Source organism: Bufo gargarizans, chromosome 8 (genome assembly GCF_014858855.1).
Source record: "Bufo gargarizans isolate SCDJY-AF-19 chromosome 8, ASM1485885v1, whole genome shotgun sequence".
NCBI classification, from domain to species: domain Eukaryota; kingdom Metazoa; phylum Chordata; class Amphibia; order Anura; family Bufonidae; genus Bufo; species Bufo gargarizans.
This window is the reverse complement of record NC_058087.1, coordinates 10,553,979-10,569,651: the sequence shown is the minus strand read 5'-3', so window position 1 is coordinate 10,569,651 and position 15,673 is coordinate 10,553,979. Positions and strand designations below refer to the sequence as shown.

Below are 15,673 nucleotides of genomic sequence, written 5' to 3'. Positions count from 1 at the left end.
GACCTGCCACAATTATTAGGAAGCGTGGACTTAATAATTGTGTTGCATCTCACGCCAGCAGGGCAGAGATTAAGATTGGCATACAAAACACCAGCCTTAAAGGGGTTGTCCACCTTTGTTGTGCTTTTCTTCAGACCCACCAGCGTGGCCAGACCCACGGTGGTGATCATACTTACAGTATCTGATTCCTGCTGCTGAGTTCCAGCTCCATCACTCCCCCTTGTGCGCCACAGGTCCAGGGTCTCCTCGTATCAACTTCCTGTTTGACGTGGGTCATGTGACCGTCGCAACCAGTCATTGGCTGTTTGCATACAGCATGTTGACGTGGGTAGACCCAGGAACAGAGGCGGACAATGGGGAGCGACGGAGCTGGGGATCAGGTAAGTATGCTCACCAACGTAGATTCAGCGACGCTGGATGGTCTGAAAAAAAGCACAACGAAGGTGGACAACCCCTTTAAAGAATGTACCCCAAAGTGTATAGCTATGGTAATGTTAGCGAGGAAACTGATAGGTAACCACCTTCATCCTTATAGCAACCAGTATGACATAGACTGCCCTTCATCTGACACAATGGGAGCATGCGTTCCGTCTGTCACACAAAGTAACGCAAACCCATTTAAAGTAGATCCGGCGCCAGTTTCCATTTCCCAAGCTACTCTGAAACAGCTATCCCTATATATTAAACATATATATATTTGAGTGAATAGGGTGGCTCACTTGCTCACCAGCAGGATGCAGGTGCTCAAATCAGTATGGTTCACCCACACACACATTTGTATTATATATAAATATATATATATTTTTTATTTATTTTTTTTTAATATGTTTTTTCATATCTTGAAAATGTTATTTAAAAAAAAATAATAATTTGTCCCCTTAGAGAACTTGAACCTGCAGTCTTTGGAACACCTGTATTAAACATTGTAATGTTGTAGTACAGTGCATAGTCAATCTGACAGACGGTCTGTCACATTCTGCCAGGCCTTGAGGAGGTCCCCGGCTGCAATGCCAAATACTTGGCACACCACAATTTTGTTTGCAGGGTGCCGATTGAAGGACAGAAGGAGCTCTCTTCCTAACCGCTTAGATGCTGCAGTTGCTATTAACCGTGGCATCTGAGGAGTAAAACTGCTGACATAATACAGCTGACAAGCAATAGCATGGGCACAGCTCCTCAGCCTGCACTGTGACATACTATTACAGCACATAATAATACCGGCACTGAGCATGAAGGGGTTAAAAATGTCAAATCTAAAATTCTGAATATTGCTACAAATTACTACAGTGTTTTGTAATTCCTGGCTTATGATATGCTTCATATTTCATTAATATAAATACTGTTTTTAAGGGAAATGTGGGAAAAACAGGATTACCAGGTCCCCAGGGTCCTCCAGGAGAAGGCATACAGGGTTCAAAGGTAAGGAATACACTTAACCCAATGTTCTCTTTTTTGTCAGGACTTTTAAAGTACGAGCCCATCAAACGCAAATAATATTTTTTCTTCTTCTTCATAACAACTTTCTAACATTTTTGTTTCACACGTAAATGTATACATGCATGGTTTTATTCTGTTTTAAGGGAGAACAAGGAGTTCAAGGTTTGCCAGGATCACGTGGACTTCCGGGAGAGGGACTTCTAGGGCCGAAGGTCAGGTCAAATTTTATTTACATTACCTCTTAATTAGGGGGTTTCTGTGTGACCAGTGCAAGCACGACCAATGAGACCCAAACCGATCATAACAATGAGTGGGCTATCTCATATGTTCCCAGCTGTTGGACCTTCACCTACTATACCTCGCACTGGTAGAATGTCATAAGCCTATGACATCAATTTGGAAATTTACAGAACTTCTTTAAACTAAGAATAATAATGCTCCTCCTCAAAGATGTTGTATTATTGTTGTTGAAAAACACAAAATCTTATGTAAAAATAAAAAAAGTAGATTCAAGGCCTTTTCTAATGTGAGACTGTTAAACCTTTCAGGGTGATCGTGGTTCTGCTGGCGAAAGAGGAAGAAAGGGGGATAAAGGTGACAATGGAGATCATGGAGGCCCTGGAGAAATGGTAAGGTCTTACCTTGTAGACAATCCTTCCAACAACATCGCCTTATGCATAAGTAGCATAGTGCAAACCCCTCTAACTTAATTTATCTCCCTTGGCGCAACAAAGGTTACCACCAATCCACTTTAAAGGGTTATCCCATAATTAAGGTAAAAAATAAAAAAAATCTGACATTTTATCGTACATTGCAATCTCTTTCTAACAAAGCTAGAACCAGCCCTGTACCTCACATGGATCCAGAGATTTAGAGCCTTAAATTATCTGGTTTCAAACTCTCACCCCAATGGCATCCTGAAAGTCCTCCACATACTTTCTTGAATCACTCATTCATTTGTGCACAGTTATCTAGATAGTCACGTATATATAAAAATCAACTGTCTTGGATCTAGAGGAAGCAAAACATAGACACTGAGCAATCGTAGATAGGGGAAGCAAAAATCTGGACCTTCTAAAGCAGGGGTGCACAACGTGCGGCCCGCCCCAGAGCCAAAGTTTGCAGCCCCCGACTTCCTGGACAGAAACACAGATGATCGTGCGATCAGCTGTGTTTCTGCCATGAGCGCCGCATGACAGCGCATTACAGCACTGTAGCAGGAGCAGGACAGCACGAGACCCGAGGAGAAGGCAGAAGCAGTGTATCAGCGATTCTGCCTTCTCAGATAGGTAACCGCCGCGCTATGCAGGGTGGACCCGGCTTGGGGACAGAGGAGTGCAGAGACCCTGCTCAGCCCCCACAGCAGGCTGATTTCCCCTGTAACTGGGGGCACTTTTGGATGCAAAAAAAACTCCTATTGTCTCCCAAAGATCTTTTAGTGACCTCTTAGGGACAAAACTATGTGGAAAAAATATATATAAAAAAAAGTTTAAAAATTATTTAAAAAAATAAAAACTAAAAATATATTAAAACACTATTAAAAACACAATAAAATATGATGTGGCAAAATAATAGAAAATTATAAAAAAAAAGAAAAAGGAAAAATTGCTAAATATAAGAGTGTTCACTGTCCACCAACAAGCTTTTTATGATCTCTTGGGGGACATTTTATGTGTCAAAAATATATTCGGAAAAAGTGAAAAATTAACAAAAAGTGTCAGTGTCCCCCAAAGGTCTTTTTATTACTTCTTGGGGGATATATTTTGTAACAGAAATATATAAAAAATTAATACATAAAAGAAAAAACAGCCACAACAACCAAAACCGTCACCATTATCGCCCCCATTCACGTGAAACCATACATATTATATAACAAAATGACTGATACAAAATAAGGAACTAATTATAATAATTTATTTTGGTGTCAGTTTGCATAAAGAATAAGGAGCAATAGTTTGAAAAAAATATATACTTTTTAAAAATGTTTTGTACAGTTTTTCCCCCAAATAAAACAAAAAAATTATTTATAAGCCCTATGTGTCAAGTAAGGAAAGCGCTTATTTATGAATAGGAGGCAGGAAGGAAAGAAATGTCAGCCACTTTTTACTGTAAAAATGATTTTTAACAAGTTCCTGCAGCATGGCCCCTAAAATAGAAGATTCATACTTGATGCTCCCCGCCGCCCTGGTCCTTTGCGCTGTTTACACCAGTCAGTGCATGGACATGGTCACATACATCGCTCCAGTCAATCACTGGCTTCAGTGGTGACACGCTTAGGGTCCAGAACTTCCTGCCGGATCCGGAAATCCGTTTGTAAACGGATAGCATTTGTAGATGGATCCGGATGCAGATGCGTCTAACAAATGCATTGAAACACTGTCCGGTGTCATCTGGAAAAACGGATCTGGGATTAAATTTTTTTTGCATTTCTAAAGGTCTGCAAATGCGCAGACCGGAAAAACGGATCAGTTTTTCCGGAACACTTGGTGCCGGATCCAACATTAATGCATTTCAATGGCAAATGATCCCGGCAAAAACGCTGCTTGCAGTGTTATTCAGTCCGCTATGGGGACGCAACCAAACGGAACGGAATGTATTCTGGTGCTTACTGGTGCACTCCGTTTTGTTCACTTCAGTTTTGTCCCCATTGACAATCAATGGGGACAAAACGGAAGAGTTTTCCCCCGCTACTGAGTTTCTAAGGCTACTTTCACACATGCGGCACAGCTCTCCGGCAGGCTGTTTTGGCAGAGAATGCCGGGAATCAGTCAGGCAACCACATGCAGTGGTTTCTGTCCAGCCGAATCACAGCATATTTGCCAGGGAGCTGCCAGATCCCATTATTGTCAATTGGCTCCGAAGGGTAGATGGCACTATCCGGCAACACCCTGGCGGAGAGCTGTGCCACAGATGTGAAACTAGCCTAAGGACTCCATGCATGAGCCATCTATTAAGAGCTGAAGATGGAAAACCGTATTGTCATCCAGAAATAACAACTGTTTTTTATGTTACTACAGGGAAAAATGGGATCTAAAGGAGAACCTGGATTAACAGTAAGTCAACTGGTTTTGTTACTGTAACAAGATTCCAGCAAACACATCAAAACAGGACATAAACGTCTATTTATACATCATTGTATCCTTATATTTATTTCTCAGAAGATAGATTTTTTCATATGAATGTAATTTTTTTATCACTCAGAGAGAAGATATCATTAAGATGATAAAGGAGATTTGCGGTAAGCTATAATTTTGCTTAACTGTTTTGCGTTCTCTCTTTTTAATTGATAGCATGTGTTACTAAAACTTCAAAGCAGTTATCGCACAAAGAATATTGTATACAGTTAGATACAGTCCATAATTTAGAACTTTTTTTTGTATTTGCACTTGCTAAAATGCTTATAACCCCAAATTATCCCTGATATAACGTTAAAGTTTAGTGCCATTATTGAACGGCCCATCTGTCTCCACCTCCGTTAATGTGCTAGGGTGGACACACATGCTCAGTCTTGCCTCTCTGCTCCACCAAGTATGCAGAGGGATCCCTGGTGTGGTGAGTCGACTGCTTCTGAAGCTGCAGCATCTTTTCTGCGTCTCAGAGGAGAATCTGAGCAAGCACAATTGCAGTGAAGATGTCTTACTTTCTTATCACTTTGCTCAGTATCACCACCCAAGGGATCCTACACAAAGCTGAAAGAGCAGAGAGAGAAGTAAGACTGAGCATGTGTGTCCACATTAAAACATTCACTGAGGTGGACAGCAGAAAGGCTGTTCAATTGAAACAGCAGGTGGCACTATACTAAGTGTTCCTATAATACCTGCAGATTCCAAAGTGGAAATACAATAAAAAAAATCATAATTATGACCTGGATTTATCAATAAACAACATTCTTTGTGGAATAATCCATTTAAAACCTATGCCTAAGGCCTCATGCACATGGATGTTGCTTGGCCGTTCTCTGCATTGGGGACCGCAATTTGCGGTCCCCAATGCGCGGGCAACATCCATGCGGATTCCGCAGACGGATCCAGACCCATTCAACTTGAATAGGTCAGTGATCCGTCTGCACTGCAAAAAATAGTGCATGCACTGCTTTTTTGTGGTGCGGAGGCATGGAGGGAAACCGAGTGCTTCCATGGGTTTCATGTCTCCGTTCCGCACCGCACCTTCCAGATTGCGGACCCATTCAAGTTGTTTACGGGCCACAATACCGGCATGGCCGTGTGCGTAAGGCCTAACTATGCACACAAATAATTTTTGTTCCAAAAAGCCTAAAATGTTGCAAATTTGAAAGGGGTCTCTATGGTAACAGACTACAAATAGTCTGATCCTGCAGTCATACTCTCACCTGTCCCTTACTTTTTGCTAACGTATTTTGAATGTACAGTCATGTGAAAAAATTAGGACACCCTTTGAAAGCATGTGGTTTTTTTGTAACATTTTTAATAAAAGGTTATTTCATCTCCGTTTCAACAATACAGAGAGATTAAAGTAATCCGACTAAACAAAGAAAACTGAAGAAAAGTCTTTTCAAGATCTTCTGTAAATGTCATTCTACAAAAATGCCTATTCTAACTGAGGAAAAAGATAGGACACCCTTGCCCCTAATAGCGAGTGTTACCTCCTTTGGCTGAAATAACTGCAGTGAGACGGTTCTTGTAGCCATCTACCAGTCTTCGACATCGGTCTGAGGAAATTTTACCCCACTCCTCAATGCAGAACTTTTTCAGCTGTGAGATGTTTGAGGGGTTTCTTGCACGTACCGCCCTTTTCAAGTCACCCCACAGCATCTCAATGGGATTCAAATCTGGACTTTGACTTGGCCATTCCAGGACTCTCCATTTCTTCTTTTTCAGCCAATCTTTGGTTGATTTACTAGTATGTTTTGGGTCATTGTCATGTTGCATGGTCCAGTTCCGCTTCAGCTTTAATTTTCTAACTGATGGTCTCACATGTTCTTCAAGCACCTTCTGATACACAGTAGAATTCATCGTGGATTCTATGATGGTGAGCTGACCAGGTCCTGCTGCAGCAAAGCAGCCCCAAACCATGACACTTCCACCTCCATGCTTCACAGTTGGTATGAGGTTCTTTTCTTGGAATGCTGTGTTTGGTTTACGCCAAACATATCCTCTGCTGTTGTGTCCAAATAATTCAATTTTGAACTCATCTGTCCAAAGAACATTATTCCAGAAGTCCTGGTCTTTGTCAACTTTATCTCGGGCAAATGTCAGTCTGGCCTCGATGTTTCTCTTGGAAAGCAAAGGTTTCCTCCTTGCACACCTCCCATGCAAGTTAAACTTGTACAGTCTCTTTCTGATTGTAGAGGCATGTACTTCTACATCAACAGTAGCCAGAGCCTGCTGTAGTTCTCGAGATGACACTTTAGAGTTTTTGGAGACCTCTTTTAGCATCTTGCGGTCTGCTCTTGGGGTGAACTTGCTGGGGCGACCAGTCCTGGGCATGTTGGCAGTTGTTTTGAAAGCCCTCCACTTGTAGACTATCTTCCGGACAGTGGAATGGCTGATTTCAAAATCTTTTGAGATCTTTTTAAATCCCTTCCCAGACTCATAGGCTGCTACAATCTTTTTTCTGAAGTCCTCTGACAGCTCTTTTGCTCTCACCATGGTGCTCACTCTCACTTCAACAGTCAGGAGCACACCAAACTAAATGTCTGAGGTTTAAATAGGGCAAGCCTCATTCAACATGCAGAGTAACGATCTACTAATTATGTGCACCTGGTGTGATATACCTGTGTGAGATCTGAGCCAATTTAAGAGGGAATACATGTGAGGGTGTCCTATCTTTTTCCTCAGTTAGAATAGGCATTTTTGTAGAATGACATTTACAGAAGATCTTGAAAAGACTTTTCTTCAGTTTTCTTTGTTTAGTTGGATTACTTTAATCTCTCTGTATTGTTGAAACGGAGATGAAATAACCTTTTATTAAAAATGTTACAAAAAACCACATGCTTTCAAAGGGTGTCCTAATTTTTTCACATGACTGTAGCTGATGCACCACTAGCGCTGCGGCCTTCTCACTGTTTACCGCCGGCCAACTGATGTCACGACTAGTATCAACTAGCGTGGGCGCGGCTAAGCTCCATTCAAGTGAACAGAGCTTAGCCGCGCCCACGCTAGTTGATACTAGTCGTGACGTCAGTGGGCCGGCGGCCTGGCGGTAAACAGTGAGAAGGCCGCGGCGCTACTGGAGCACTGCTGCCTTCTCAAACAGCTGATCGGCGGGGGTCCCAGGTGTCGGACCCCCGCCGATCAGAAGCTGATGATCTATCCAGAGGATAGATCATCAGTTAAATGAAAGTGCAGAACCCCTTTAAATAAGGTTATGAGGCTTCTATTGAACTCCCATTCTTTGTTCCCTATAGGTTGTGGTGTGAAATGTAAGGAGATACCCATGGAACTTGTGTTCGTTATCGACAGCTCAGAGAGCGTTGGACCAGAAAACTTTGAAATTATCAAAGACTTTGTGACAGCCCTTGTTGACCGTGTAACAGTAGGACGAAATGCCACACGTATTGGACTTGTTCTCTACAGTTTAGAAGTGCGGCTCGAGTTTGGCCTAAACAGGTTCACCACTCAGCAAGATGTAAAGCAAGCCATCAGAAAGATGATGTACATGGGAGAGGGTACCTACACAGGAACTGCCATACGAAAGGCTACACAGGAAGGTTTTTATGGAGCAAGGAATGGGGTCCGAAAAGTTGCCATTGTCCTCACAGATGGCCAGACAGACAAGAGAGAAGTCGTAAAACTGGACATAGCTGTTCGGGAGGCTCAAGCAGCCAATATAGAAATGTACGCAATTGGAATTGTGAATTCCACTGATTCAACTCAACAAGAGTTTATAAGGGAACTAAATCTTATTGCTTCTGACCCTGATGCTGAGCACATGTACTTAATCGATGATTTCAACACTTTAACAGGTAAAAGGGAACAAAAGTTGAGTAACTTTGTGAATACATTGCATTATTAGTACCAATAATCATTATATTTTAATCTTTTTCAGCTTTGGAATCAAAATTGGTTAACCAGTTCTGTGAAGATGAAAACGGGGCTCTTATATACAACCGTGTTGGAAACAAAATCAGCACAATTTATGCACCAAAGGGTTCTTCCCGTTCTACCTCTACTGCACCTCAAGGCAACAGTGACAGTGTCAAGATTGAAGAAAGTAGATTAGAAGAAAAACGTAGGTTAGAAGAAAGAATTAGGTTGGAAGAGGAAAGAATTCGACAAGAAAGACTTAGACAAGAAAGAATACGACAAGAAGAAGAAAGAATACGAAAAGAAGAAGAAAGAATACGACAAGAGGAAAGACTTCGTCAAGAGGAAGAAAGGCGAAGAGCAGAAGAGTCTTTTGTTGTTTCTCGATTGCCAATAGTTCCGGTATGAAAGTTATCAAAATGTGAAGTGTAAATGTTATAATGGGCCTTCTGTATTGTGAAATGTTACCTACTAATTGAGTAAAATAGGGGTTCATCATCTTTGTTTCATATTCATATAATTTCATATATATTGGGGATTACATTTTACACATTTTCTAACAGAATGGATGGTAAATTGTATAACTTATAGGATGAAGCTCCATCTGCTCATTGAAGGCAAGTGGGCTGATTACACATATTATGACTAGAGGGGGTTGTAAGCAGGGGTGCAGCTAAGGGCTCATGGGCTCCAGTACAAAAATTCAACATCTGGCCCAGACTCCCATGATGACTTCCAGCCACAACTCATCTCAACACACTAACTCCCCATCCAATTGCTACCCCCAATGTCCCTTTCAGTGCCCACTACAGTAGTATTGCCCGCTTTGCACTCCACAAAGTATTAGTGCCCCTCTTTTTTGCTCTTCACAAAGTTATAGTGCCACCATACAGTAATAATTCCCCTATTAGGACCACTACAAAATAAAAATGCTTCTTTGTGTAAAAGTAAAAATCCTCCTTTTTTTTTCTTCCTTACACTATAGCTATTTTGGGCCCCACACAGGGGCGTAGCTATAGAGGGTGCAGAGGTAGCAGCCCTACTGGGCCCAGGAGCCTGAGGGGCCCAAAGACCCTTGTCCCTCAAAAAAAGGACACTGATATTATAGAAATTGCACTGCTGGGAGTGCTCTGTTATAAATTTTGCACTGGGGCCCATAATCTTCAAGTTACACCTTTGGCTGGAACGAAGGGGTTAGGTCATGAATTTGGCATGGGGGGTGATGTTTCAATTTTTGCTTCAGGCTGCAGGCTATGTGTTCCCCTGGCCCCTTGAAACAAAGCACGGAGAGAAGGGGGGCAAAGCTGAGCTCTTGCAACAGGGCCCATGAGTCTTTAGCTACGCCCCTGGCCCCACAACAGTAATAATCTCCCTTTCTGCATCCAAAGTAATACTCCCCCTTTGCAACCCCAACAAAGTAATAGTGCCGCATTTGTGCCCCAAGTATTAGTGTTCCCTCTGTGCCCCCCATAGAAACAATATTCCCCTGCATCCTATCTTCAAAGCTCACCTTCGAATAGGATGCACAGGAAAGGGTGTATCTTCAATCCTCTTCCCCTGTCTCCATCACTTTTACACATTGATTTGCCTTATCTAGTCTTATCCCTTCTTGCTATTCTATCCTGATGGATCTCAATTTTCTTGCCTTTTTCCTATCATCTCTTCTAGAAACATAAAAATTACTTTTTTTTTTATAAAAATGGACGCTAACACATATAGTAGAGTGATCACGACAGCGCATAGCAAGGTAGGATGTGACCAACCGTGATACAAATTGATCGGCAAACACAAAATGTAAATTTAGTTCATTACAGGAAGTTCGGTAATTATTCCAAAAATATCCTTAATTCTTCAACAATTCGTTTTCATTTTTAGCCACGAAAAATTGCCCCTATTCCAAACGTTGATGAAGAGGGAGAAGATTATGATGACGAGGAAGAGGAAATCGAGCAGTCAGCACCACCTTCTACCAAGAGAGGTAATGAGATACTTTGGTTTTCCCTTTACATTCCATTACTTCAATTCCTTATCTAAGTTTTATATAAAATAACTGAAGGACAATGACACGATATATTCATTTCAGAAAATATTTGAAATTAATAAAATGACACTGATGTAGTAAAACATGGCTAATACATCAATTTACTTTGTCAGCTGAGATTGCAGCTCCTTCAATATCACAATCCTCATCATCCAGGACTGTCATATTATCTCCAAGTTCATCAGAGAAAATTGACCCAATATTACCAAAAATAGGTGAGCATTATTAATATCTACCCATCTCTCAGCCAAACCTATGAAAAGCATAATGTTATGTATTCAATGGCACCAATAAGGGGCGTAGAGGTTTTGTAGATGGCTGAAACCTACATCTGATCCTACCAAGTGCTAGATCCCTGGTGTAAAATAGAGGAGGTGCATTTTTGGGATCCTGTTTATCCTCTTTATACAGCTCTGTATTACTAATCTACCAGTTTGGGGAATGTGAACAGATGCCAGTATAAAGCCTATGTTCCTGGAGGAAGGACCACTTTGATTTTGCCATTGGACTAGATTTTCTTTTAACTATTGTAAAGATGGACATACACACTAGCTTAAAGGAGTATTTCGATTAGATCGATAAGGGTTCTATTACAGGGACCCCATCGATCACAAGAATGGGGGCCCCGTACCCCTGCAGCCTGCCTGAAATGAACTGAGCAACTGGTCACACATGTACGTGGCCACTCTATTGATTTCTATGGGAGCTCTGGAGATAGCAGAGTACAGCACTCATTAGGACCCCCTCCGATCTAATAGTTACCCCCTCCGATCTAACTGGAATATCTCTTTAATGTTGGCCAAACCTGCTGATTTCAGTGGGACCAGCCAACCCTCTCTGCCAGCAGATGTTGGAGGAGAGGAAGGATCAAGCTGTTGGATTTTAACATGCCCAATCCTTTTGTTCTTAAAGGGGACATTGGGGTCATATTCTGGGATATGCCCTCAATGTCTGATAGGTGTGAGTCCCACCTTGGGGGCTTACGAAAATAGCCAAGGCAGTGCTCGGTCTGCTATTACTTTCACACCTGCGTTTAGGTGCGGATCCGTCTGGTATCTGCACAGACGGATCCGCACCTATAATGCAAATGCTTGTATCCGTTCAGAACGGATCCGTTTGCATTACCATGAACAAAAAAAAAAATGCAATGATAATGCAAACGGATCCGTTTTGACTTACATTGAAAGTCAATGTGAGGCGGATCCGTTTTCAATTGCACCATATTGTGTCAGTAAAAACATATCCGTCCCCATTGATTGTAAGTCAGGACGGATCCGTTTGGCTCAGTTTCGTCAGATGGACATCAAAACGCTGCAAGCAGTTGTTGCAGTTCAATAGCAGTCTAGTTACAGGGAAAAACAACAAAGCACAGCAACAATGGCTATAATGAGATTGGGATTAAAGCTACACATTAGAGTTGTTGGACGATATAATGTTTCCTCCTGACCACCTCCCCCCCCCCCCATACATAAGCTCTAGCAGAAGCTTATCTTCCTTAAAAGACTTAGACAAGAAAGAATACGACAAGAAGAAAGAATACGAAAAGAAGAAGAAAGAATACGACAAGAGGAAAGACTTCGTCAAGAGGAAGAAAGGCGAAGAGCAGAAGAGTCTTTTGTTGTTTCTCGATTGCCAATAGTTCCGGTATGAGCGTTTTGGTGTCCGCCTCCAGAGCGGAATGGAGGCTGAACGGAGGCAAACTGATGCATTCTGAACGGATCCTTATCGATTCAGAATGCATTGGGGCTGAACTGATCCGTTTTGGGCCGCTTGTGAGAGCCTTGAAACGGATCTCACAGGCGGACCCAGAAACGGCAGTGTGAAAGTAGCCTTAGGCAGTCCTATAGAAATGAAGGGAAGGCGGCCGTGCATGCGAGGTGCACCCTCTGGCACTTTGCGGGCTCAGTTCTAAGGATAGGCATGGTTCTCAGAGGTGGGACCCGCACCTATGAGACATTGGGGGCATATCCTAGAGATATGACCCCAATGTCCCAGATGGGACAACCCTTTTAAGGAAGATAAGCTTCTGCTAGAAGTGTCTGGCAGTAGCTTACCCCCTCTCCCCATTTAGAGCACAAGGTCGGCTGAGCTTATGTATGGTCAGGAGGGAACATTATATCGTCCAACAACTCTAATGTGTAGCTTTAATCCCAATCTCATTATAGCCACGGTTGCTTTGCTTTGTCATTTTTCCCTGTAACTAGACTGCTACTGACCTGCAACATATCTAATGCCTGACCAGTGGTTATCAAGTCCTATAATAACTAACTTCACCATAAGCTGTTCAGTTATTCACACGAATTATCTCCAATACAATACAAAAAAGAGCAACAGAGCCACAACCATTTACCCATAAAAAAAAATCGGATAGGAAATTTGTATTGTTTAGTTTCATGTGTTACCGCTTGATCCTTCTCTTCTCCTTACGAAGGAGTAACACGCGAAACGTGAGTCGAGGTAGAGGGGTTGGACCTTACACGCTGGATAAGTTAGGTTTGGCATCTTTTTGTATTACTGTTATTTCCTATTGGCTTATATTTGACACTTTTGGCTCATGTAGTGATCAGTTGTAGCCATTTAGGTTAGAGCCAATGTATTTATAATTAATTATATTTGGATATGTGACAGTGCCAATAGTACTAATAGACATATTGAGAATTACATCTTACTATATGGCGTTACTGGCCCAGCCTCATGTTTGTATCCTATCTCCACATGAATTGGGGTTACATTGGTATATTTTAGTTTTATATACTTAAAGATTCTTTTTATGGGTAAATGCTTGTGGCTCTGTTGATTCTTTTTGTATTGTTTTGGAGATGACTCACCCGTGGTGCCTAAGGCTATGCTGACACAATGGATGTTATTCTGCACCAAAAAACGCATGCAGGTCTTCCCCATTGATTTCATTGGAGACTCTGCATGTTAATTCAAGCATCTTTTTTCCCCACTTATGGTTTTACAAACCGCACCACTGAATAAATAAGTGTCCCATCCATTCTTGATGCGGAATCCGCATCCAGAATTCCCATTGAAAATGGGCAGGAATGAAAATCCTCGCCAAAACCACACCAAAAACAGTGTTCAAAACTCAAAAAAAACTGATGCAGGTTCCGATTTTCAGCACAGAAAATCCTCTAACCCTAAGAAGTCAAGTAGTAAAACAAACCTAGTAAATAATGATGTCCTTTCACCTCTTTTTATCACTTTGTAGACTCTATCCAGGATGCACGGTGCAAGCTGCCATTAGATCAGGGTCCATGCCGGACTTATATCATAAAGTGGTATTATGATAAACAAGCCAATTCTTGTGCCCAGTTTTGGTATGGTGGCTGCAGTGGAAATGGTAACCGTTTTGATACTGAAGATGAATGTAAGAAATCCTGCGTCTTCTATTTTGAGGGAGGTGAGTTATGTACATTTATAAACCATTTTTTCCTACATCTCCTATGCACACCTATGTGTCTCCCTGGTCATTTGCGGAAACAATCCCTGTGTAGTTTTATACTGATGACCTTTCCTCAGGAAAGGCTTGATAAAGGCTATTTCATAGCCAAAATGTTGCATTTGCTGCTCTTTTTGTACACTATTCTGTGAGTACGAAGAATAAAGGAATCATCTGGAGATGCTGCCATTGCCTGCTGTTTGATTGCTGTCCCCAGGATAGGTCATCGATATCAGATCAGCGGTGGTCCAACACCCAGGACCTCTGCCGATCAGCTCTTTGCACAGAAAGTAGCACTCGTACGAGCGCTGCCTTCTCTTCAATGTTTACCGGCTCGCCATCACAACCGCAGCAGTGAGCAGGTGTAATTACTACGTACGAGCACTGCTTTGTCTTCAAACAGTTGATCAGCGGGGGTGCCCGGAGTGAGACCTCCGCCGATCTGATATTGATGACCTGTCCTGGGGATAGATCATCAATATACAAAAGCGGACAACCCCTTGAACTCCCTTGCACACGTCTCCTACTTCTTGCTAACATAATTCGCTTGGTTAGTAAACTGTACGGATAGGGAACATGACTGCAGGATCAGGGTACACAGGCTTTGTCTACAGTCAGTAACTATGGAGACACATAGATGTAAACTGGAGCTGCATACGTGACATTTTATTTTAGACACAAGTGGACTTAGCCTAAAGAAGACCTGCCATCTATCCTGACATGTCTGGCTTAGTAAATACTTGAGTTCGCCATGTAATAATTCGTGAGCATGTTTTCTCACAATTCTGCGTTGTGCTGTTCCTCTTTTATTCCTCCAGAATATTTATGAATAAATCGACAACAAGGCATTACCTTCGCCTTGTCAAAGCAGTGTGTCCCAACACAGTCGGAAACTGGCAGTACTGATTGGACGGGCACCCCCAGCTGGTAACACCCAATGGTCATTTGATTCATACATTTCTAGGAGGAACAACAGAGTAATAATAAAAGATGCTCCAGAAACATTATTTCATGAAATATACAATTATTTACTAAACTAGACATGTTAGGATTGACAAGTCACCTTTAAAGTGGTATTCCGCTTAGAGCAAGCTGTCCCCTAACCACTGGATAGGGGATAACTGTTAGAACAGTGGAGGTCCAGCAGCTGGGACCCCCACCAATCTAACAGTTATGCTCTATCTAGTAGATAGGGGGATAATTTGCTCTAACCGGTAGCCCTTTGCAAAGTAAATGCATTTACTCAACATAATACCTATACTGTATATATAATATCTATAAAGGAACTATAAAATTATGCATGAAGGTAAACCTTATAAAATTTGTCTGTATATACAACAATGTTATGATGGTCTTTCTTTGGTTTTATTTTACAGAAATATAATGTGGAGTAAAGTGAGAGGCGCTACTCTTGAAACTGAAGGATTCAATTAACCATTTCCTTAAGGCTAGATTCACCCACAAGAATTTTCGTCATCGTTTTTAACAGCGCTTTTTTTTTCTAATCAAAAACAAAGCAGAGCAGATTTTTTAAGTATTTTTGGCATTTCTTATTTTTTTTTTTTTTTTTACAATATAGCATGCTATCGGAATGGTGTTTTTCTGGCATTTTTTTATAGACTTATCTATAGTTCTTTAAAAAATGGCAGAAAAAATGCATGTTCAAAAATAAAAATGCCACCTGAAAAATGCTTGAAACTCATTGTGTGACCAAAATGTGTCAGATCACCATCAGTGCTGCTTATG

At 41.6% G+C, this 15,673-nt stretch overlaps 1 protein-coding gene across 1 annotated transcript in view; it reads left to right on the top strand.

Annotated features, from left to right (window-relative positions):
• The window catches only part of COL28A1 (collagen type XXVIII alpha 1 chain), a 49,981-nt gene extending 34,557 nt beyond the window's left edge, over positions 1-15,424 (top strand). The window contains exons 26-36 of the mRNA XM_044302534.1: positions 1,351-1,419; positions 1,581-1,649; positions 1,986-2,066; positions 4,455-4,490; positions 4,639-4,675; positions 7,823-8,380; positions 8,464-8,843; positions 10,317-10,419; positions 10,596-10,697; positions 13,697-13,888; positions 15,304-15,424. Of these exons, the coding sequence (XP_044158469.1) occupies positions 1,351-1,419; positions 1,581-1,649; positions 1,986-2,066; positions 4,455-4,490; positions 4,639-4,675; positions 7,823-8,380; positions 8,464-8,843; positions 10,317-10,419; positions 10,596-10,697; positions 13,697-13,888; positions 15,304-15,311 (1,635 nt within the window). The 3' untranslated portion in view covers positions 15,312-15,424. The remainder of the gene's footprint in view (positions 1-1,350; positions 1,420-1,580; positions 1,650-1,985; positions 2,067-4,454; positions 4,491-4,638; positions 4,676-7,822; positions 8,381-8,463; positions 8,844-10,316; positions 10,420-10,595; positions 10,698-13,696; positions 13,889-15,303) is intronic.
• The last annotated feature ends 249 nt before the right edge of the window (positions 15,425-15,673 follow it).